This window comes from Salvelinus fontinalis, chromosome 1, assembly GCF_029448725.1.
Source record: "Salvelinus fontinalis isolate EN_2023a chromosome 1, ASM2944872v1, whole genome shotgun sequence".
NCBI classification, from domain to species: Eukaryota; Metazoa; Chordata; class Actinopteri; order Salmoniformes; family Salmonidae; genus Salvelinus; species Salvelinus fontinalis.
Genome location: NC_074665.1, coordinates 63,229,787 through 63,254,325, shown reverse-complemented (window position 1 = coordinate 63,254,325; position 24,539 = coordinate 63,229,787). Strand labels below are relative to the sequence as shown.

The 24,539-nt window shown below is 44.2% G+C and overlaps 2 protein-coding genes across 6 annotated transcripts in view; one reads left to right on the top strand and one right to left on the bottom strand.

Annotated features, from left to right (window-relative positions):
* LOC129859561 (semaphorin-4G-like) overlaps positions 1-21,762 on the top strand; it is a 63,703-nt gene extending 41,941 nt beyond the window's left edge. For all 5 annotated transcript variants that reach the window (XM_055929459.1, XM_055929488.1, XM_055929478.1 and 2 more), the window contains 14 exons: positions 5,943-6,091; positions 6,787-6,849; positions 7,158-7,256; positions 7,604-7,697; positions 7,983-8,096; positions 8,364-8,518; positions 9,528-9,703; positions 10,758-10,902; positions 12,145-12,367; positions 12,593-12,708; positions 12,918-13,072; positions 13,352-13,413; positions 13,944-16,976; positions 20,331-21,762. In XM_055929459.1, the coding sequence (XP_055785434.1) occupies positions 5,943-6,091; positions 6,787-6,849; positions 7,158-7,256; positions 7,604-7,697; positions 7,983-8,096; positions 8,364-8,518; positions 9,528-9,703; positions 10,758-10,902; positions 12,145-12,367; positions 12,593-12,708; positions 12,918-13,072; positions 13,352-13,413; positions 13,944-15,046 (2,654 nt within the window). In that variant the 3' untranslated portion in view covers positions 15,047-16,976; positions 20,331-21,762. The remainder of the gene's footprint in view (positions 1-5,942; positions 6,092-6,786; positions 6,850-7,157; positions 7,257-7,603; positions 7,698-7,982; positions 8,097-8,363; positions 8,519-9,527; positions 9,704-10,757; positions 10,903-12,144; positions 12,368-12,592; positions 12,709-12,917; positions 13,073-13,351; positions 13,414-13,943; positions 16,977-20,330) is intronic.
* LOC129859579 (tubulin beta chain-like) lies at positions 906-3,203 on the bottom strand. Its single transcript, XM_055929511.1, has 4 exons — positions 2,973-3,203; positions 2,721-2,829; positions 2,379-2,489; positions 906-2,237 (listed from the first exon to the last, which is right to left on the bottom strand). The coding sequence occupies exons 1-4, from the start codon at positions 3,027-3,029 to the stop codon at positions 1,186-1,188; spliced, it is 1,329 nt and encodes a 442-aa protein (XP_055785486.1). The 5' UTR covers positions 3,030-3,203; the 3' UTR covers positions 906-1,185.
* Positions 21,763-24,539: the final 2,777 nt, after the last annotated feature.

Here is a 24,539-nt window from a genome sequence, read left to right as displayed (position 1 = left end):
TTAGATTTAAATGCATTTTGTTTATATACATTAAAAAGTTATACTTTACATGCAAATGTTTAATAGCATTCTTTTTCATAACAAACCAATGCATTTTTAAATACATTGTGGTTAAGGTAGAGTATGATTTCATTTAATAATTTAATTAGAATTGTTTTAACACCAATCATAGTCAAACTATCCAACTGTTTGACTTGAAAAAATACAATGTCCATCACTAATAATTAAGCTATAGTTTACTACAATGTCTGTAAATTAAATTGTTAATGGAAAGAATTGGAGGGCGCTCAACTAACGTAAGGCCATGTTCAATAAAAACACATCATCATTGAAAAGGCGCAACGTGTGCATACCATTGTGAGCGAGCGTTGCGCTTTTTCAATAAATATTGATCACCCATTTATTTGTCTCTGCCTGCAAATTGTTCCGCTCCTAAAATGTAGGCTATATGCTAAATGGAGCTAAAGAAACTGCAAGTGTCTGCTCTCTCTCCAACTCTGCTCTCTTTATATTACGTCTATCCTATTGGCTGATCGGCCTATAGCCATGTACCGATTGCCTAATATAATGGGCCACGTGGGAATCTGGTCATGTAACTTTTTTTCCTAAAGGTTATTTTTGCACATTTTGATATTGCCTATAGGGTGTCAAATTGCTGGAACCATGGCTGGCAAGTGAGCTGCTTCACATATGCCTAAAATAACATAGTGCATACCTGTAGCCTAGACCTCCTGATCGCATTAGGAATTATATTTTATTGTTCCTCTGCAAATGCGACAATAGATGCATGAAATGGTTTATTATAAAGGTGAACTTTGCCTCCCATCAACCATAACCATAGAAATAGAATTCCAAACATTGTGCAGTAACAAAATCTTAACTTTAATAATATAAATATTGCCTAACATAATGCATTCAGGAGAAGAAGTTAATTACAATGTGGCTTCAATATGGGTTATATACATAATAAGTGCTACTTGAAGTCACTATCAATTTCTGAGATGGCAAGGCATTTTAGGACCCTGCTTGGGCTAACTGCTATAGACACTCAGACAAAGCAAAAACAAAATCATGAAAAATGTCATTGGATGCATTTGCACCATCATTACGATTTTGTTGGTGTTGGTACGGCCCATTATTTGATGGTTTAAGAAAGTTACATTTTGGTTCTGGATCTCAGACTATTCATTTTTCTTCCTCTTCATCCTCAAACACCTCCTCCTCAGCGGTGGCGTCCTGGTACTGCTGGTACTCAGACACCAGGTCATTCATGTTGCTCTCGGCCTCGGTGAACTCCATCTCGTCCATTCCCTCTCCGGTGTACCAGTGCAGGAAGGCCTTGCGACGGAACATGGCGGTGAACTGCTCAGAGAGACGCTTGAACAGCTCCTGGATGGCTGTATTGTTGCCTATGAAGGCGGCGGACATATTGAGTCCAGGGGGTGGGATATTACAGACCGCTGTCTTAATGTTGTTGGGGATCCAGTCCACAAAGTAGCTGCTGTTCTTGTTCTGAATGTACAGCATCTGCTCGTCCACCTCCCTCATAGACATGTGACCCCGGAACACCATCGCCGCGGTGAGGTAGCGCCCGTTACGCGGGTCGCAGGCTGCCATCATGTTCTTGGCGTCGAATGCCTGCTGGGTGAGTTCAGGCACGATGAGGGCATGGTACTGCAGGGCCCCCCTGTTAGTGAGCGGGGCGAAGCCCGGTATGAAGAAGTGCAGGCGGGGGAAGGGTACCATGTTGACGGCCAGCTTGCGGAGGTCGGTGTTGAGCTGGCCTGGGAAGCGAAGGCATGTGGTCACCCCGCTCATGGTGGCCGACACCAGGTGGTTGAGGTCTCCATAGGTGGGTGTGGGGAGCTTGAGCTTGCGGAAGCAGATGTCGTAGATCGCCTCATTGTCGATGCAGAAAGTTTCGTCTGTATTCTCTAGAAGCTGGTGAACAGAGAGGGTGGCGTTGTAGGGCTCCACCACCGTGTCCGACACCTTAGGGGAGGGGACCACGCTGAAGGTGGCCATCATACGATCAGGGTACTCTTCCTGGATCTTGTTGATGAGTAGGGTCCCCATGCCAGAGCCTGTGCCCCCGCCCAGGGAGTGGGTAAGCTGGAAGCCCTGGAGACAGTCACAGTTATCTGCCTCCTTCCTCACCACGTCCATCACTGCTTCCACTAGCTCAGCTCCCTCCGTGTAGTGGCCCTTAGCCCAGTTGTTACCAGCTCCACTATGACCTAGAGCATGGGGGGAGAAAAGGTAGTTTGTTATACGGATAACTTAAGCTGGTTTATGGATGATTTAGGCAGCTATTAATGTACACAGTGAGCAAAATTGGTTTGGTTTGACATCATGACAAAGCAGAGACCCCCACTGACCGAAGATGAAATTGTCCGGTTTAAAGAGGTGTCCTATGTGTCCACAGCGCACACTGTCCATGGTTCCTGGCTCCAGGTCCACTAGAATGGATCTGGGGACATACTTGGAGACTGGGGCGAGACAATCACACAGAGACAAGTGATTAGGGGAATGGACTGGATAAATGTGTACATTGCTGCATGTAATTCCCTAATACATTTGAGAACGCAATGAGAATTACTTTGATCACTGTTACTGCACTAAACATTTGATTGATACACTAATGTAAATACGCAAGAGATGTTTACAGAGATTGACATAGAATGTTGACTCCTGTATTAAAGACACAGAGATAGACTCACACGAGAATTCGTTGAAGTAGACACTGATCTTGTCCAGCTGAAGGTCTGAGTCGCCCACATATTCCCCAGTGCAGTTGATTCCATGCTCCTCACTAATCACCTCCCAGAACTAGACAGAGAGTACACAGTCAAATCTAACCAAACACCTCTGAAGAAGTCAATGATATTGATGATAGAAAGAGGGAGAACAAGACAGAGAGGGGGGGGCTGAGTACTGAGGTTGAATTTGTATCTCTTTATATTATACATCACCTTTGCGCCGATCTGGTTGCCACACTGGCCAGCTTGAATGTAAACGATTTCTCGCATCGTTTCCTTTGTGCAATGAGTATTTATCCTCTTGCAGATGTCAGAGAGCCCTGGTCCCAGTCTCACACCAAGGTAAAGTGTTTGGGATGTGTTCTATGGACTGTTGACCGGACAATTTATCTTGCACTTCTATTGGACGCCTGTGGGTTTGGCGTGTAGGACTGAGTGGGGTTGCATCCTGGAGCACGGCACTGACTTTAAAATCTATTGGTCTGCATTGTACTCACACAGAGCCTAGTGAGGGATTAGTAGTTAGCACCTGCAGAAGTATCGGACTAGAACCACCGCTAGCTACCCCTCAACTGAACATTGTATACATAGTTCTCGTAGTCCTCTGTGACCCCTCGCAGTGTTAGCGACAGCTGCTAAATTCTGTGTTTGATTCTCAGTGTGAGTAAGCCTCCAACGCTAATTAGCCACACAGTATGGGTTAGCCCGCTAACTTCCTGTCCTGCGAGAAATACAGCTGGATAAATTGGTGCTTTAGCAGGGGCCACCCTTTTCCCCATTTAGTGATCTGCATGTGCCCTGGTCAAAAGTAGAGCACTATATAGGGAATACCTGGTCAAAAGTAGAGCACTATATAGGGAATACCTGGTCAAAAGTAGAGCACTGTACAGGGAAAATGGTGCCATTTGGTATGCAGATGCTGTATGAAGCAGGCCCTAGGTACATAGGTTACTGCTGAAGCACTTTCAATATATTATAGGGAAAATGTAATATCTTGTCATGTTCTTCACTTTAGGTCATAATGTGAATCTGACAGGAATCCCTCATAGTCAAATTTTTGCAGGTACCTAGGAGGTAGGGGTAACAATGACAAATCACAAATGGATCCCTCATCAAATCACATTTTATTTGTCACATGCGCCAAATTAACAGGTGTAGACCTTACCGTGAAATGCTTACTTACGAGCCCTTCCCAACTAAACAATTAAAATAACACGAAGAATAACATACACAAGAATTAAGATATTTACAGGGAGTACCAGTACCATATCAATGTGCAGGGGTACAAGGTGTTTGAGGTACATACTTTTTTACAGTACCAGTCAAAAGTTTGGACATACTTTATTTTTACTTTTTTCTACGTTGTAGAATAATAGTGAAGGCATCAAACCTATGAAATAACACATATGGAATCATGTAGTAACCAAAAAAGTGTTAAACAAATCAAAATATATTTTGGATTTTAGATTCTTCAAAGTAGCCACCCTTTGCCTTGATGACAGCTTTGCACACTCTTGGCATTCTCTCAACCAGCTTCACCTGGAATGCTTTTCCAACTGTCTTGAAGGAGTGGAAAAGTGTACTTACTGTGAATCTTAAGATGAATGCACAAACTGTAAGTCGCTCTGGATAAGAGTGTCTGCTAAATGACTAAAATGTCAAATGTAATGACTAAAGTGACTAAAATGTAAAAGTGTAAAATCGGCCTGCTGTGTTAACACAACCTAACACATATCTTTATGAGATCCATCCCTGTGTGTTTGATCTTCTTCCTTTCCTACCACATCTGATCAACGTAGAGCTCTAAAAGATCCTCTTCTGTCGCTGTTTCTTCTCTCATTTGAAAACGGTACCCTTGGATCCTCTATTTTGTGCACATTTTGTTATTATCAATGTTTTCCCCTCAACTGCCAGTCATCCCAATTTTCTAAGAATGTGTTATCACTAATCACACAGCTAATCTTGGGTTCACATGGGGATTGCAGTGGTATGATTCCAACATATATTTTGTTTTAGGAAGAAGAAAAAAACATTATTCTCCAGCAAAGTCATTTAAAATCATACGCAAACCATGTGCAGGCGAGCCGCCACGCCCTGAACCCTGAACTAAAAAAAAACAAGCATTTTAAATATTATTGTTTTGCTCTGCTAATATGGAGTTAAAACCTGTGCACAAAACCTGCCTTAAGGACCGTTTTTAATTTACAGAATGGGGTAGGCCTAAATGGAGTAATTTTGGGGAGGGACATGGTTTAAACATTTCAGTCTAGGGGAGGGTTTAGTGTGTTTATTTCAGTCTAGGGGAGGGTTTAGTGTTTTTATTTCAGTCTAGGGGAGGGTTTAGTGTTTTTATTTCAGTCTAGGGGAGGGTTTAGTGTTTTTATTTCAGTCTAGGGGAGGGTTTAGTGTTTTTATTTCAGTCTAGGGGAGGGTTTAGTGTTTTTATTTCAGTCTAGGGGAGGGTCTTGTAATTTAATTGATAAAAGTTAAATATTTCCAAATGTTTTAGAATGATTTGCTAATTATTATATCTCTGTGTTCCTGATGCCGACTCTGTCTGGTCATTAGTATATCATAGCCTCTCAACTGAAGAACTAAATAGAGCAGATGCTATACTGTTGAGTCAGGTTCACACACACCCACAGGCAGGCGCACACGCACCCACAGGCAGGCGCACACGCACCCACAGGCAGGCGCACCCACAGGCACACGCACCCACAGGCACACACGCACCCACAGGCACACGCACCCACAGGCACACACGCACCCACAGGCAGGCGCACCCACAGGCACACACGCACCCACAGGCACACACGCACCCACAGGCACACACGCACCCACAGGCACACACGCACCCACAAGCACACACGCACCCACAGGCAGGCGCACACGCACCCACAAGCACACACGCACCCACAGGCAGGCGCACACGCACCCACAAGCACACACGCACCCACAGGCACACACGCACCCACAGGCACACACGCACCCACAAGCACACGCACCCACAGGCACAGGCACACGCACCCACAGGCACATGCACCCACAGTGAGCGGCAGAGCACAAGCTGTGTCACTGGGTTGTACATGTAAGAGGGCACTTTAATGAATTATTATAAATTCTTAACTTTCTGTCTCTCTCTCATCCCTCCTCTCATCCCTCCCGTCCTCTATCTCCCCCCAGGTCTGTTGGGCTGCAGACGTTTCCAGACCTCAGTAGTGAACTACAGTACACTGCTACTAGAGGAGGACAGGGGTCTTCTCTATGTGGGGGCCCGTGGGGCCGCGTTCTCTCTCAACGCCACAGACATCTCAGACAGCACAGCTCGCACTGTAAGAGAGGGAGAGCGAGATTGTGCATGCGTGTGATTTCAGGGAACTTACAGTAGAGGATTTAGGATCCTACCACTCCCACTATTTTATACTAAACATCTTTATTGCAAGGTAAACAACCCCACCTTGAGTCATTGGATAGGTCCTAATTATCGCTCCTTCCTCCCAAAGTGTGCACTTGTTCACTTTCCTCCAATGATTTAAAAGACATGACTGATATAAAAAATGTGGGTCATGCATACACCAATCCAATGCTTTTCATATTGTGGGAACTGGGATGTAGTGAACGAGTGTACACTTCAGGAAGAAGGAGATATTATTAGGACGCAGTGACTGTCTCTCCAAGAACATTAGCCCACTGTCTAGTTATCCTTAAGGGCACAAAATGATCATCTTCTGTCACTTAATCTAGCCACACTAGGACAGAAACTCAACGCCCTGTTTCACCTGACACCCTGGCATAAAACTGTTGGAAACTTAGTTAGCCAAGAACCCTTGTTAACGTTCCACTAACAAAGTATAGATGCTCCACAAAGATCAAGTAGTAGACGTGTGTGATAGATTTGTACAGATTTGTACCTTCTTTCTCTCTCACCTGAACTGATCATTTATTGTCTAACTCTCTCTGTCTCTTGCTCCCTCTATCGCTGTCTCTCTCCCTCTTTCTCTCGCTCTCTATCTCTTTCTCCTATCAGATTGAATGGGAAGCCTCGACAGAGCAAAAACAGCAGTGTCTGAGCAAAGGGAAAGACAATAAGGTATGTATCTTTATTTCTTCATATCCCAGCTAGTGTGCATCTTCTCCTTAGAGCACAACCTATCCCTCTCTCTCTTTCTTATTCTCTGTGATATGTTTATTATTTTGCAGAGTGCCTTCATCACAACCTCTCGTTCTCTCTCCAGCTCTCTTCCTCATCCTCTCCTTCTCCCTCTCTCTCCAAAGGAGGTTTAAATCTACTCATCTCAACATTTCTTTCTCTCCCTCTCTCGCCCTCTCTCATGTCTCATACAGTCTCTCTCTCCCTCTCTCGCCCTCTCTCTTTTAATGTATTCTCTCTCTCAACAGACAGAGTGTTATAACCACATCAGGTTTCTCCAGAGATTTAACTCAACTCATCTCTACATGTGTGGGACTTACGCCTTCAGACCTCTCTGTGCATACATAGTAAGGAATCTAAACATACTAAGTCATAGAATGAACATGCATAAAAAATGTAATAATAATTTCTCAATGGGTTATTTGGTATTCTAGCTAAATAGAAAAACTCCTTCAAGGTATTGTGTCGGTCGATTCTCTCCCCCTTCCACAGTAATTGACACAATATGAAACATATTATGCTATACGTGGATGTCGATTAAGGCAGCCCCCCGCACCTCTGATTCAGAGGGGTTGGGTTAAATGCGGAAGACATTTCAGCGGAAGGCATTCAGTTGTACAGCAGACTAGGTATCCCGCTTTCCCCTTATAGCACTGTGTCACTAGCCGCCCTAACCTCCCGTTCTCATGTGTAGGATGAGGGGAGGTTTAAAGTGTCATCTGAGTTTGAGGAGGGCCGAGAGAAGTGTCCATATGGACCTGCTACAGGCTACACTGGCCTCATCGTAGGTAAGACAACCATTCTTAGACCCTGTATGACGACATGACTACTGTACATCCTTTATTGGGATGTGTTCTGTCACCAAACATGAGATCCAATGTTTTGGCCAGGTGTAGATGTAAAAAAAAATATATATATACATTTTTAATTTGAACACAAATTTTAAAACAATTATTATTATTTTTTGGGGGGGGGGTATTTTTCACAATTTTTATTTATGCTCAATGCTGATGTCATACTTGTTCTGAAATGTAAACCTACCAATAACCATTGCTGTTCCTGTATTGGTCCAGACCAGCAGATGTACACAGCATCTCAGTATGAGTTCCGCGGCTCTCCGGACGTCCGACGTAACTTCCCCTCCCCCACAGTGAGGACAGAGGAGGCACCCACACGCTGGTTAGATGGTGAGTACCCTGGGGCTAGAAGAGATCCTTACAAAGAACACACGCTGGTTAGATGGTTCTTTGGCCATTATGGTCCTTCTCAAAGATCTATTCGAATGCTTATTTTCATGCTCAAGTCACCAGGTCTTCAAAGAAGACTGAAGCAGCACCTTCTGTCCTGCCTGTTATTTAAAATGATAAGTTTTATTTGCATGAACAGTTTTAATTAATTTCTAAGTGAAGGGTTGGCATGTTTCATTACTCTGTGTGTGTTTCTTTGTTCCCCAGAGGCTGACTTTGTGGGCAGTGCCCTGGTGAGGGAGAGTGAGGGCAGTACCACTGGAGATGACGATAAAATCTACTACTTCTTTACTGAGAAGAGCCAGGAGCAGACACCATACTACAGCCACATTAGAGTGGCACGGGTTGGACGAGTCTGTAAGGTGAGGAGAGGTGTGAGGAGGGTGAGAAGAGCCAGGAGTAGACACCATATGAAGCCAGGAGAGAGTGGTGAGGAGGGAGGGTGAGAAGAGCCAGGAGTAGACACCATATGAAGCCAGGAGAGAGTGGTGAGGAGGGAGAAAGAGATGAAGGAAGAGCGGGTAGGGGGGAGCTGTGGGCATTAGGCACTGACTTACTGTACCAGGGCAAGGACTTTTAGACACTGAAGAAAATATCAAAGTGAAATATTATTTGTTGAGGACAGGTGTCAAAGGATCTGATTTGATCAGCTTAGATACCACCTGGTCAACACATCTGAGCATTGTGCTCCTGAAAAACCGCTTGCCCTCGACTTTAGTAGAAAGGGAGAGTGTGTTTTGATGTCTACGTTGCCTCTGGCTTGCCCTCTGAGCACTGTGTGTGTGTGTGTGTGTGTGTGTGTGTGTGTGTGTGTGTGTGTGTGTGTGTGTGTGTGTGTGTGTGTGTGTGTGTGTGTGTGTGTGTGTGTGTGTGTGTGTGTGTGTGTGTGTGTGTGTGTGCGTGCTTCTCAGCAGCAGATAACACTCTTGACTGCAGAGTGCACTTGATGTCTAGTGTGTATCACCACTCTCAACAGGGTTGCTAATGGGCTTTCACAGGGCAGTGCTGTTGCTAAGCAGACACAGATGCAAACACACACACACACACTCCCATGGCTATGCTCTCTGTCTCGTGTCTTAGCTCCGGAGAAGCTGTAGATTGTAAAAAGTAAACAACCTTGCAGATATGATAACCTCCCTTGACCCTCCTTTGTGCCCAAGAAAGGCATGTTCTCTGGACTTAGTTTAGGTTGTCCATATGTTGAGTGCTAACCTTATTTCTCCTCCTGCTCCCTCTTTTTCTCTTTCATCCTCCTCTTCTCCCCTGTCCTCTTCTCACCCCCCCTCATCTTCTCCTCTCCATTCCCCCCTCTCCCTCCATCCTCCTATTTTACCCCCCCCCCCCCCTCTCCTCCTCCTCCCTCTCTCGTAGGGAGACCGAGGAGGTCTTTTGACCCTCCAGAAGAGGTGGACATCGTTCCTGAAGGCCAGACTGGTGTGTTCCCTGCCGGAATATGACTTCCACTTCAACGTGTTGAGGAGTGTGTACACGCTGCCGGGGGACACACCTCACGACACGCTGTTCTACGGCGTCTTTGGTCTCGAGTGGTGAGTAGTAGTAGAAATATATATATAAATATATACTGTATATATGATATATATGAGAGAGAGACTGTAGTTATGACCTCTATGGTCAGGTTACACTTGGCAATGTCAATGATGGGTTAGCTGTGTGTATGAGAGACCGCAATGTCCTCTGACTGTCTGAGTATCAGGTGATATAGTAGCTCAGCTCTGGTCACCAACGCTCTCTCCCAGTCTTTTTTTTTTTCCATTCCCTTAAAGGGCCCCATTCCTTCTTTTGTTTACCTCTCCTTCTCTTCTCTCCCACTCATACCTTCTCTTATCCTTCACGCCTACACTCTTCTCATTCTCCCGCTCTCTGTTCACCTCACTCCCTTTTTTACTTGTCAAAGGAGACTTAGAGCTTCTCTTGATTAGCTTTGAACATTTCTCTTTGTCACCATGCCCCCTACTCTCTCTCTTTCTCTTTTCATCTCCGCTACGTCAATCTCTGATCTATTTTAGCTGTCGCTGTAGTAACACCTAAGGTTTACTGCTGGTGGGCGGGCGTGTGTGTGTGTGTGGGTGGGTGGATGCATGCGTGCGTGCGTGGGTGGGTGGGTGTGTGTGTGACCCAGGTCAATGAACATATCCATTGGGAGAGAGAGATGTTTATACTGTATCAGTTTGTGACGTGTCCTCTCTGAGTGCTGTAGTGTTTACAGACCATGTCCTTGGAGACAGCACTGTTTGTATTAGGAACCTAGCTTTGAGCTCTCCTGGATTGGAACAGTCACGTGTACCTCTTCACCAAACCAGGTCCAAATAGTATTAGTTTTCTCTCCAATATTTTAGGAATTCTTAATTTAGTGACTTCATTTATCTTGTCCAGCCTAATGAAACCAGTGGAATAGATGGAATAGTCCCATTTCTTTATGTGGGATATCACAAACTGTTTAGGGCAGTGTAATTGTTGATCAGCAACCTTAAAACTGTGTGTGTGTGTGTGTGTGTGTGTGTGTGTGTGTGTGTGTGTGTGTGTGTGTGTGTGTGTGTGTGTGTGTGTGTGTGTGTGTGTGTGTGTGTGTGTGTACTATAGGAAGAACGTGAAGGCGTCGGCAGTGTGCCAGTTTTCTCTGTCTGAGCTCCAGCGGGTGTTTGATGGGCCCTACATAGAGGACCAGGACTCTGGAGCAAAATGGAGCGAGTACACTGGCAAGGTCCCTGACCCACGACCTGGATCAGTGAGTGTCACACGCCTCGTCTTTCGCTCTCCAAGCAGACTTCTAAATAACAGCCCAGTCAGGTCTTCTGAGTTGCCGATCTAAAGTTTCCCCTAATCTATCTCCTCTTTCCCCAGCATCCCAACATCCAATATACTGAGTCTAAATACTGACATGAAGAACTGGGGAGAGGGAGAGATTGAGACGTAAAGGGTTGGGGAGGGAGAAAGATTGAGGAGTGGAGGGAAGAGAGGGGTTTATGAAAACAGAGTGATAAACAGACTAAGAGGAGGAGGGACTGGGAAGGAGAGAGAGGAAAGATGGAAAAAGTGATCATAGAGCTGAGTGGCAGCTTCTTGGATGAGGATCAAATGGAAGGAGCTTATGTCATTGAAAGCCATTTTCTATGGTGATTATTGCTGGGCCGAGACTCGGCGACAGTTATGATGATGACGTATTATGGGTTCCAAAGGCATGACATCATTAATGAGACGGGTCGTGATCTACAGTAGTGTCGTTTCAATGCTGAAAAGCTTAATTTCCTCTCTCCGGGTCTAGCTGTGAAATGGGGTAGAGGAAATAACGGTTCTGGGTCTTAACTGTAGTGGCAGTGTCAAAGCCTCTTAGCAGAGTTGGCAATGACATCTTACAGAGGACAAAGTCAGAGAAGTTGTTCCCTTAGTCAGGTGGAGAGAGATAAGCAGCTTACACAGATGCACACACTGACTTTTCAACTCATAGTGGCCTATAGGCCACTAAGAGGGAGGACGGCTCATTATAATGGCTGGAATGGAGTAAATGGAATGGTATATAACACATGTGTTTGATGAGTTCGATTACCATTCCATTCATTCCATTACAGTCATTACTATGAGCCCGTCCTCCCCAATTAAGGTGCCACCAACCGCCTGTGCTATTGGCCTACTGGACTGTAGACTCAGAGGTCTTGCCTTGTATACTAGAAAGTCTCAACTCACAAGGCTATACTGTAAGGGAGGGCTATATCTTCCACTCATCTCTCTTTATCCATCTACAGTCTATCCCCAATTAATTTATTCATCCATCCATTTCTTTTCCCGTGTATAACAGGCAATTTGAGAGCCAGAGGCATCAACTCTACCTCTTTCTCTCCTCTATCCCTCTCTCTTCTGAATTCATTTTTTCTTAATCCCTCGCTCCAGTGTATAACCGACTAGTTGAGATCTAGAAGTGTCAACTCCTTCCTCTCATCCTCCTCTCTCTCCATCCTTCCCTCGTCTACAGTGTATAACAGACCAGTTGAGATCCAGAGGTATCAACTCCTCCACCTCCCTGCCAGACGACGTGTTGAACTTTGTGAGGAGACACCCTCTGATGTCCCAGCAAGTCATGTCTACAGAGCAGCGTCCCCTGTTGTTTAGGAGGACCACAGACTACACCCAGCTGGCGGCTCACAGGGTGGAGGGGCTGGACGGGCAGAACTACCATGTATTGTTCATGGGCACAGGTTGGTGGGGGTGTAGGGAGGGGGAGGGTTATGGGGGTAAGGGGTGTGCTTGTGTTATGCTGTGTGTTTGCGTACATGTGATTTGTTTGTGTGTCACTAGGCAGTCAATTATTGCGATCCCCAATCATCCCAGTAAAGGAATGGAACAGACTTCAAACCACATGTACAGTACATCCCATTGTATGTGTGTGTGTGTTGTGACCCTGTCTCTGTCTCCTGTTTCAGACGATGGCTGGCTGCACAGAGCTGTGGAGGTCAAGGGTCATCTACACATCATAGAGGAGCTTCAGCTGTTTGACCAACCACAGCCTGTGGATACCCTGGTCATCTCACACACACAGGTACACACTCACAAACGAACGTGCAGACACGTACACACACACACACACACAGATGCACATTTTCACTCACACGGCTAGTATTATGTTTTGTATGTTTTGTTTATTGTTATTCTAAGTGAAGGACCGCTAACCCAGATGCACTGCTGTAGGCTTTTGCTCTAGCCCATTTTCAATAACACAGAGAGGCTCCCTCTCTCTCTCCCCTCTAGATGAGTGTGTATGTAGGTTCTCCCTCTGGTGTGGTCCAGCTGCCTCTCTCCACCTGTAGCAGGTACACCTCCTGTTACGACTGTGTCTTCTCCCGGGACCCTTACTGTGGCTGGGATGGCCAGGACTGTGTGGACATCACAGCACAGACTGACAGGTGTGTGTGTGTGTCATCACGTCACTGTCAGGTGATGGGGTTGAGTAATACCATTCTAGCTGGTGCCCTTGTGTCTGTCTGTGTGTTTGATTTGACTTATCTTATCTTCTATATATCTCTGTCTGTGTTGCAATCTCTGCAATGCATTCACAACTGTTGCGTAATGCTGAACTGGGCGTAATGTTTGTTGTTGACTGTGCTGGTGAACGTGACATGACTAGTTGTGTGTGCGCACTTGATGACCGGCTAACAGTCTCTCCTCCTCTCCTCTCTTGTCAGGTCTAACCTGAGTCAGGACGTCCTGTATGGAAACAGAGGATGTGACAGCGACACAGCAGACGGTACACAGACACACACAGACAGGCCTTATCTGATCATACTTAGTTGTATTGTCATGCAGATGTATTTTATCTGGAAAGTTGAGGGATTTACAGAAATTATAAGAGTTGTGTTAATATTTGAAAGTTGGTTATGCATACTGTCTTTGCAGCACCCTCATTTCCATAGCATATCTAATCATATTTCTGATAGGTCTGGAGAGAACTTTCAGAAGAGAATCTGACTTATACATTGATGTACTTTACATACTAAGTTAGAAAATACTATGCAATTCAGGATTTGAGATCCTCAAGCTTTTCTGATTACGATGCAATTATTTTAAATGGGAGAAAGTAACATATTGAATTCCTTATGCACCAGTGATTTTAGAGTCATATATGCAGTCTGATAAGTTGTATAGAAGTTGCATATAACTCCCAAACACATAGTACAATGTCTTGGGCCTTTTAGTGTCTATTCTGAAATCCATAACAGTATATCAGTCTTATTGTAAGAGGATACTCATGTTGTATGTGTGTTGCCATTCATTCAGAGCTGGTCCAGCACCGGAGCCGGTCTGTGATGGTGGGAGATGACGTGCTGCTCCAGTGTGAACTCGGCTCCAACCTGGCAATCCCAGTGTGGACTCTGGGCGGGTCAGAGCTGCAGGGCTACGGCCTGGACTCCGGCTTCAGAGTGGGAAACGATGGCCTCCTGGTCATTGAGTCCCGACCTGAGCAGAGCGGCGAGTACACCTGCCACGCCCTCGAGAACGGCATCCGGATCGCCGTGGTTACGTACTCTGTGACAGTTCGTTTAGACATGCCCCAACCCCCTCCCCCGCTCATGGACCCCACCAAGGAAGACTACTCCTACTACACCCCCTGGGACTCTGACTCATCCACCCTTGACCCCCCACCACCCAGCGCACCCCCCTCCTCAGAGAGACCCCTGCTACCCCCTCCCCCGGCCCATCTCCCCCCCACCTCGGAGCTGCTCTCCCCCAGGAGCATGGAGGCTATGTACCTGTCCATGATCACCATCCTGGGGGGTCTGTGTCTGGTTCTCACCGTGGTTCTCCTCTACGTGGGCTTCTGTCTTCGGGGCGGCCACAGGGGGAAGTACTCTCTCCGCGCTGCCGCCGCCGCCTCTGCCAATCACACGGACAGGAAGAAAAAACACAGGAAGCAGCATCAGAAACGCCACAGTAGCTCCGCCCACCTCGAGCTCAAGACCATCTCCAGCCACTGTAATGGGAACGGGATCTGTAATGGTAATGGTGTCTCCAAACAACCGGGGGACGGTGACGCGCATGAAGGGGGCTTCCTCCAGATCGTCCCTGGGGAGGGCCAGTCGTCCCCCAACAAGGACCCCCCACCCCCTGCCCCTCCTCTCCCCCCGCCTCCTCAGACCCCCCACACCGCCCTCAACCAATCAGAGTGTGACTTGCAAGACTTCCCCAGCCCCAATGGCCTATCGGCGACGTTACCCAGCGTCTTGCGGAGAATGCACGGTAACAGCTACGTGTTGTTAAGACAGAGTGACGCAGACAGCAGCTCTCCTCTCTGCTACTCCTTCACTGAGGAACTCAACAGGATCCTAGAGAAGAGGAAACACACACAGCTGCTGCCCAAACCGGACGAGAGCTCTGTGTAGTAGAGGGAATCTGTGTCTGGGAGGTAGCTCCCCCTGTGGTGGGAGGACTGAACTGGGACATTAATATAGGCCATTTAGCAGATCCAAAGCGACTTACATCAGTGAGTACATACATTTTGTATTGGTGGCCCCAGCGACAATTGAACCTATGACTCGGTCATTACATGCTGAAGGGCCTGTTGTAAGGCTCTGACTCTATCTCCTTCTCCACATCAAGAACAGTAATACTCATCGGGAGGAACTTGAGAAACTGGACCCAAACCGAGGGGTGTAGAGATCATTTGTGGATGATCCATGCTGCTCACAGAGTAAATGGGCTCTAGGCAAGTCTATATAACAGCTAGCCTGAACTGAATTATGAGAGAGGGAGATAGCCTGCCATTTGTCCTACTTAAAGGCCCAGTGCAGTGAAAATGCTTTTTTCTGTGTTTTGTATAATATTGTACAACAGTTGATGAAACTGTTGTAAGTGTGACATTTTTTAAAATCAGTGTTATTTCCTGATATTTGCTAGTTGGAAATACAGTCGTCTAATCAACCTGTTTGCATTGGCGGGAGTTTCGGCTTGCCTGGTGACATCACCAGGCAGTAAATTAGTTAATAGACCAATAACAAAGAGAGTTTCTAACCTCTCTGCCAATAACAGCTAGTTTTAAGTTTTCCCCTCCCCACACAGACCACTCCTAGACAGTCCTAAGAAAAGTCTTGCTTGAAAAATGGTCATTTGCTAAAAAGCAGTTTTTGTCCATTTTAAGGAAAGGTACTTAATTGTTACCTAGAAATGATTGGATATAAAAATGGCTGCAATGGGCCTTTTTTTAAAGTTTTTGCACCACTGAAAATGGTTGCTTGCATGTGTGTTGGAATAACAAATATGTTTCAAAAGAGGAGATTTCTGCACAATATTCAACCTTCCTAGGAGCTATTCTTGTATCGCTTTCTCCTGTTTGACACCCAAAGCCATGGGTTACAGTGAGGACTCGCATAAGATAAGCCTGCCTAGGAGAGACAGAGAGAACCTACCTCAACTCTGCAAAACTTAGCAGGCTAGAGCCAACCCAGCTCACGTCAATACGGCTCAGTCTGGATCAATAAAAGACTAGCCCTCGAGGGGGTGATTCAGGGAGCAGGCTTCAGATCTCAGACCCAGAGTAAGGTTCCTATCTGGGCAGGACACAGTTGGCTGTGAAGTCTCAACACAGACCATGGTAACAAGGAGGAAAAGGAGGAAGAAGAAGAGGCTCATGGGAATATGAAGTTGTTGTGACTTGTGACAATGGCCTTGAATTGGCTTTTGTTTTAAAATGGAGGCAGATGTCCGAAGGAGTGACAAGATGTGTTTTAACGATGGTGTGCTCGACACCTTTTTAGCAGGTTTCATATTAGAACATTGAGGGGAAAAGTGTATTTGTTTTTATTCTTAGAATTTCTCGTTGTAAATGATCTTTATTGATTACAATGGTAACACAAACTGTAATAACCACATTCAAGTATTATTATTAACATATAGCAACGTTTAACCCAAGACAGAGAGAGTATCCAATGAAAATACCCGTTGATCATTATATTTGTGATAGGAAATATGACAGTATTAACAGTTTTTATGCACTTTCGATGCCATTTGCTTCAGACATTCCTTGGTTATTATGTACGCAAATCAATGGACACTACAAGCACATCAGGACTATGGGAGATTCAACATCACACCCTGTCAAGAGACCACACCATCAACTGAGTTGGAGCTAATGGATTAGCAGCACCGCTACACTACTGACTCTCTTTCTCCTAACCAACTCCAACTAATGTGTCTGAACTGGGGTTGGCAAAATTCCCAGTTCTGAACTCTACCATGACATCACAGCTCAGCCACAGAGGATCAGACATCACTTCCGGTTCATGGCCATAACAACTTATAGGCTACACACCTGAGGTAAGTAGACTGAGTTTTGCTTTCTGGTATTTTGTTGGTTGTACAGACAGACACACAGAGAGAGACACACAGAGAGAGAGACACACAGAGAGAGAGGCACACAGAGAGAGAGACACACAGAGAGAGAGACACACAGAGAGAGAGACACACAGAGAGAGAGACACACAGAGAGAGAGACACACACACACACAGAGAGACACATAGAGAGAGACACACACAGAGACAGACAGACAGACAGACAGACAGACAGACAGACAGACAGACAGACAGATAGAGCAAGACAGGCACTCTGCCAGCTAGCTGCTTAAACCAGTGTTTCCCAACCCTGGTCCTTGAGAACCCCCAACAGTAATTATTTTTATTGTAACCCTGGACAAGCACACCTGATTCAACTTGTCAACTAATCACCAAGCCCTCAATGAGCTGAATGAGGTGTGTTTGTGCAGGGCTACAACAACAATGTGTACTGTTGGGGGTACACGAGGACCAGGGTTGGGCAACACTAGAATTTAAACAATTATATACAGTTACTCAGACAAATTGCAATCTCCCATAAAAGCACTGGTGTTAAATGGAAGAGCAGTATAGGCCTACTAAAAGGGAGGAAACTAAGGTAAGAACAAACTAGGATTAGTTATATTTGCAGCCTGTGTCACAGCAAAACAGATATGGTGGCCAGATAGTGACATCCAGGGGAGCTCTGCTCTAGTCAGTTCTCCTCTTTTCTTTTAGTGTTGGTTGTTAGGATACAGAGGGTAGAGTAGAGAGGGTCGATTTTAGTGAAGCAGAGTAAAAAAATCTCGCGGCTCCAGGTGAAGGATGCGGAGAGGACATGAGATGAAACTGTTCACCATTCTCTGAATCGGATGCTCTCCATTTCTCGCTCTCTCTTTCTCCACTTGCCGTCATTTCCCTTTTTCACCATCTCCTTTCTCACATTTTCTCACACATTTTTCTTAATCTTTTTTTCCTCCCTCATCTTGTCCTTTCTCCTTTGCTTTCTCTTCTTCTCATCTATTTTCTCCATGTCACCACTGATCTCCAGAGTTCTTTCTCTCCTCTGTGAGACGCACTAGTTAATTGGAGCAGGTGAACCTGGCAAGAGCGCCTGACCTCTCTGTAGAGAGATTGAAGAGAGAAAGAGGGGAGAGAGAGTTCCACCAGAGAATTCCTGAATAGATTTATTTCAGATGCACACGCTCAGTTCTCAATTATCTTCTTATACCTCTAGACCCTGAAAACGAAAGTAGCACACACATGCAGACACACACACTCTCTCTCTTGCTCTCACTCACGCACATGCGCGCGCACACACACACACCACGTATGATTGAATCTAACAAGCCAGGACAGGTGGCAGTGAGTCAGTGATGTGGGCTGGAGAAGCAGTGAATTGAATGCTGCAGTAAATTCTAAAAGGTTATAGCTGGTTGGAGACCAAACGTCACATGACCGTGGCATTGATGGAGGAGATGAAAGAGGAAAGAAAGAAAAAGCAACACAAGCCATTAGAGAAGCCTCCATTAGAGAAGCCGTCATTAAGCCCTATTCAGCTAGTCTCTAAATATACCCAGGAGTGATGAGACAAAGTGACAGTTATTTAGTTAGGTAGGTAAACTATACTCCCAACGGGGTCGTTTTAAATGAAGATTTGGGATCTACAAATGACGTGAGGATACGTTTGAAGAGTTACCGCCCGCTTCATACACACAGGGACAGCTGTGATGCTATCTATAGCACTGTGCTAGCTTTCATCTATTTTTTTGAACCTTTTTCATCCTTTTTTTGTGCAAGTTATTTTGGTTTCCCGTGGCTACTGCCCACTGGGGACACCACGTCATTTTAACGTGGATAATTGGGTAATATTTGGTTTACGTTGATCAATGAGATTACAACCTATTGTATATTCACCCATTCAATAAGACAGCCAAAAGTTAGTTGAATTTCCAATGTGTTATCACTATGCTTTCAACCATCTAAAAGCACAACCACATGCCAATGGAAAAACAATTAGATTTGTCACCCAAATGTCTATCACTGCGCTTTCAACCGTTTAAGAGCACAGCAAAGTTCAAATGGGAATATAATGTCAGATCTTTTGTTTTATACAACAGGTTAATGTGTTATCACTGTGCTTAATTTTGTAGCAGAACCAAATAACCTGCATTGCAGTTGAGATTACATTAAAAGTACATAGTGGAAGTGATCAATGCTGTTTGTGATTCTGCACACATTATTATAGCAATTGTGAAGATCTCCACAGACTTGCGATGACCTATGACCTATGCATGCTGTTTTGAACATGCACACTTTATAGAATTACATAGGAAGAGATGTTTAGTTACGGTAACCTGTGGCCATGGATGTGTTAGGGCAATTCAATGGTAACGGATTTACACTGAGACGCAGATTTTCCACTTTAAAATGTATACCATACAAAAAACTAAAATCTAAATTGAAGGAATCAAATTAAACTTAAAAAATGGTTTGATTTTGTCCTTTTCTTTAACATAGATTTTTGGTTGAGATGGAGATGTGAATCCAACATATCAATTAATAATTTGTCACTGGCGCACAGATGGAACTATCCAAGCAGAAGATAGATCTCCTGTTGATATTTTTTTGCGTTGACAACCAAACACAATTCACTTTTGAAATACAATAAATAGCCTATTAACTTGTTAACAAATACTATGTTGGATTCACATCAGCTACAATAGTCATTTACAACATTAACAATGTCTCCACTGAATTTCTGATCAATTTGATGTTATTTTATTGGACAAAAAAAATCATTTTCTTTCAAAAACAAGGACATTTCTAAGTGACCCCAAACTTTTGAACGGTAATATATTATTTTTACCTTTATTTAACTAGGCAAGTCAGTTAAGAACAAATTCCTTTTTACAATGACGGCCTACCCCGGCCAAACCCTAGCCCGGACGACGCTGGGCCAATTGTGCACCGCCCTAGATGGGAGACCAAAGGGTAGCTGTAGATAGACCCATTCTCCAGTTGGATGTGCTGCCCAGCCTGTAGTTTTGATGTTGGTTTGAAGGTACACATTCAACATATTTTATACAAGGTTTGTATATGTTGAATTTTTTTTACTATTATTATATAATCCTGTGGTTGAAATTTCACCCTCAAAACAACAGTTAAATACTTTTATCACATCCAATGTATTTTCCACGTAGGTTTCACATAACAATATGTTGACAAATTACGTTGAAACAACGTTGATTCAACCAGTTTGTGCCCTGTGGGTGGTGACGCATCAAAACAACAGCAGTAAATGAACCCAGAATGTAGATCTCTGTTTCTGACTCACAGATGTGTCTCTTTCTTCCACAGACCTGCGAGATGCTATCTAGTTTGGGGCCTGTCTGTTTCAAATAGATCTTGCTCCAGCAATTCTCAAATATGGTGTGATGTCTGGTACCGTGACATGAAGATCTTGCCAACTGGGAATAGTGTAGCTTCAAAATGTCAGGACAACGTCACCGTTTGGAATCAAAAACAGCTCCAGTGCAATTGGAAGACAGCAATTATAATCCAGAGTGAGTGAGGAAAAAGTAAAATCCTCCCTTCTACAACCAGTTCACTGCTCTATCCCATCTTAACCTGAGAACTGGAGTTGACATGGATACCTCAGTAAGTAATATAGGTCATGGTACAGTACAACTACTCTCTGCAACCTAACCTGTGCTGTTCACCACAAGATACAGGAGCAAACTGGGGAAAGTGGCATTTAATGGTCCTGGTCTTCACCTCAAACTACTCTGCCCTCTCTATAGCCCTCTCTGTAAAGATGACAAACCATCACAACATGGATGCTTACTAATAGGATGGGGGACCATCATAAACTGTTGTCAGATTTTAAAAGGACTGCACTATTAGTGCCACTATGTTCTTTGAAGAAAAACATTTAAAAGGGGAAAAAAGCATTTATATTGTGATTTTGTACCAAGTTGCTCTTCTATTGCCGTTGTTGTTTTAAAGCCATTTGTAAGAGGCTCTGATGTGGGTCTCAGTCCATTAGTGTTGCACAAGTAGTCTAATAACACTGTTGAACAGGGGTCTCCAACTCTGGTCCTGGAGATCTATGAGTGGTGCAGGCTTTTGTTCCAGCCCAGCGCCAACACAGCTGATGCAACTTATTATGGTCCAGAGTCAGCCTGAAAACTATGATGAATTGATTTTGTTTAGTAGGTATGTTAGTGATGGATTGAAGCAAAACCCTGCACATCCAGATGCTCTCCAGGGCCAGGGTTTGGGGAAACCTGTGGTAGAAGCATGGTAGGTTAGCCAACAGCATGATGAACAGAATATACCACCATAGCTATGAGGCTTAAATTCCAAAATAATAAAATGTGACCGATGATGAGACTGTTCTCAGTCTTTACCATTCATGTGGGTTTGTTTAGATAGTTTCTCACAGGTTGTTAAGCACCATCCACAGCATTCTGTATTTCTCTCTCTCGCTCCATATACTATATCTACCAATGGTTTATGTCTGTCTTTCTATCTCTCTCAGCTTTGTCTCACACACTCTCTTGTTTTATGCAGTATCTCTACCCCTTTCTCTGTCTGTCTGCCTGTCTCTCTATTCTTATTTTTCTCCCTCCCTTTCCATATTTTTCTGTCACATGAGTAATATATCCAGTGCAGACACAACAAGTCCTCCTGCTTCACTAACACATTGAGTAGCAGCTCACTGACTTCTGGTTCGTTTACATTTCATTTTGATGAGCTGAAATTCTAATAAACAATATGTTTCAACCTCTTCTGTTGTTTATCATTGCTTGTGTGTATATAACTGACACGGTGCTCTGGTCAGCCCATATTCATCTCTATTTAGACCTGTATTGCAGTTCAGAGTGAATCAGTGAACTTCGAGGTAGTGAAGCATTGAAGGAGTGAGGAAGGAAGGGAGGTATTGAAACATGGCCCGAGGATTTACATCAGCTAGGCTCAACAAGCCAGCCAGTTAACATTGCCAAACACTCAGTGTGAGGGAGGGGTACATCATGAGTAAAGTATTAGAGTGAGGCACAGGTCTCTGGAGTGTTGTCTGCCTGGGGTGGACCAACACTGACAGATGTTTACAGAGTGGTAATGAAGAGGCAGTCATCTAGGCCCATTTCCTAATAAATGACTTGGTTAGCATCCAGCCTCGTCTCCCACAAATCTCTGGCTACATTGTGTTATACATACACATACTCAGCTAGCAGGGCTGCTGTCTCAAGGTGGTTCTGTTTGTGTTCTGGGAAGCATAAACATCACGGTTGAAAGCATAACCGTGTGTCTCATTAGTCTTGTTTAGAGGACATTTAGAGACTCGGTGAATAGTGTGTTTCTGTCGGTCTATTCGGTGTTCTAGAGACATTGCCAAAGGCAGCGGCTAAGAGAAGGCACAGCGATTGAAACGGACTACGTTTGTACATCTAGAATAGATTCCCCAGGTCAGTGGGGTTCCAAAAGTACTGTACCAATGTTCCACTCTGGTGGAGTTTAAAGGGGATAGTTAATTTGAAGTCAGCTGTACAGCACCTGTAAGACAATAACTCAGTTGTGGAAATAGGTCATAGAATGTACTGTACGTGTCAAAACCACAGGACAGATAAATCGGTCACCCATAGACGTGCAACCATGTGTGCCTGCACCCAGAGACCGATATGTCTCCTAAGAGGATTTACATTATGATACTGTCAGGTAGTCTACTGGTTAATTATAGTACCACACGCAGCAACAGAACCATACCAATTCTGATGTAATAATTAACGTTTTGTTTTTCTAAGACCAACAGGATCGACTTGTTCTGCTTGTTGCGGGATCACACTGGTAGAGGGAGTCACTGAAAGGTATGGAGAAGACCTGGATCGAACAAGGGCAGTATGACCATATGAACTCTTGTTGAGATAATGCACACACACATACATGCACATAGATGCAGGCATGCACACACAGTCACACATAACCATTAAGTTACATGCCTTGGACCTTGAACCCATCTTGAAAACCTCAATGTTCCACTGTTATGTAGTAAAGCACACCCTATCCGGTGGCTCACCGTAGTCCTCCTTAGTCAGAGAGAAGCTGTACCGACACTCGGCTCACCCTGATGTTGCCCAAAACTCTGACACATGAGGGCTGTGTTCATTAGGGCACACTGTAGAAAAATATTTTGCAACATCAGGGTGAGCCGAACAAGTTCAGATAGTACCATTTTGGACTGTTTTCTTATGTTTCGTGCCTACTGATCAAGATCCAATACCAGTCTTTAATTTGTCATGGAGTTCTCACAGGACAGTCAGAGAGAGATTGTGAGGGAGAGATTCTTAGTTACCTTCTAAACAGGGTTTCTTCACCTCCAGGTTTCAAGGATAAGATTTTACCTGCACGTTTGATAAGATTCTTACCAGAAGCACAATCCATGTTTCAGAGAAGTGGGGAAATATCATTCTTCTTGTGAACTTGGATATGACACATTTATTCACTAAGACTGATAACAGAAAGTAGTTCAGAGTGATTAGACATCAGTTATATTGAGTCCTAGTCTGAAATATTTGAAAGGTTTAATCCGACCCACCACAACTGATTCAGCTAATTAAATTATTGGTCATATTTTTTTGTTGTTGAACCAGGTGTAGAAGTGCTAGTCTATAACAAAAAAATTCACCACCTAGGAATCCCTAAGGAATGGATTGAGAGACTATTTTAGGACCCTTTCCTAGAGTCAGAGGAGATCAGAGAGAGAGGGGTTGAACAGGTGAAAAGTCATAAAAGTGATTCAGAATAATTTGTATAATATTCCATCTCTTTTATCCTTCACATCTCTCATTTTCCCCTGTTCTCTATGCTTCTCCTAAGGCTAGGGCCTTGGGCGGTTGCATAGCCGTCTCTTGAGAGAGCTGGTTAAACAATGCACACACACGCACACACGCTTCACCTGTCACACACACATACAAAGAGATGCACACGCACAGGGTTGGGGAGTAACTGATTACATCTAAAATATTGTAATCAGATTACAGATACTTTTGGAAAACTAGATTACTTCTTGGATTGCTTTTAAATCCAGAAATGATTTTTGTGAAAAAATACAGACACCTTTTTGTTCTCAATGACATTCAATTTGGCTTTGAAAAAAGGCGGAAGTTTAAAGGTGCACTTTGCAGAAATCGCTAATTTCTGTTTTTATATGACAAAATAAGCAAGTATATTGTAGTGAATCATTGTACCATTTAAACCGCTGTGAAATATCTTTTCCATAGCCAAAAATATTATATTTTCAACTGTTTGAAGCTGGTGTAGAAAACTAAAATTAAAAGACACAAAAACTAAACTTTAGATTGGGAAGCATAGTAATAGTGCACCGAACAGATCTACCAAAATGACAGGTCTATAACTCACTTTTCTATGTGAATTTGGTCAGGTCGGCCCAAAAAGTTACATAGTGCAGCTTTAAATTTGTTCCTCCTGGGCAAGTCTGGCCACAAGTCAGAGACCACTATGATGACACACCAAATGCTTTTGATGGGTTATTTTTGTCTTCTTCTA

Bases quoted from the DNA above. Each gene is read 5' to 3' on its own strand.
- LOC129859579 (XM_055929511.1), bottom strand. From the start codon at position 3,029: ATGCGAGAAATCGTTTACATTCAAGCTGGCCAGTGTGGCAACCAGATC. The intron at 2,830-2,972 runs GTGATGTATAAT...CTCTCTGTCTAG, and splicing joins GCAACCAGATCGGCGCAAAG to TTCTGGGAGGTGATTAGTGA. The intron at 2,490-2,720 runs GTGAGTCTATCT...GTCTCGCCCCAG, and splicing joins CTACTTCAACGAATTCTCGT to TCTCCAAGTATGTCCCCAGA.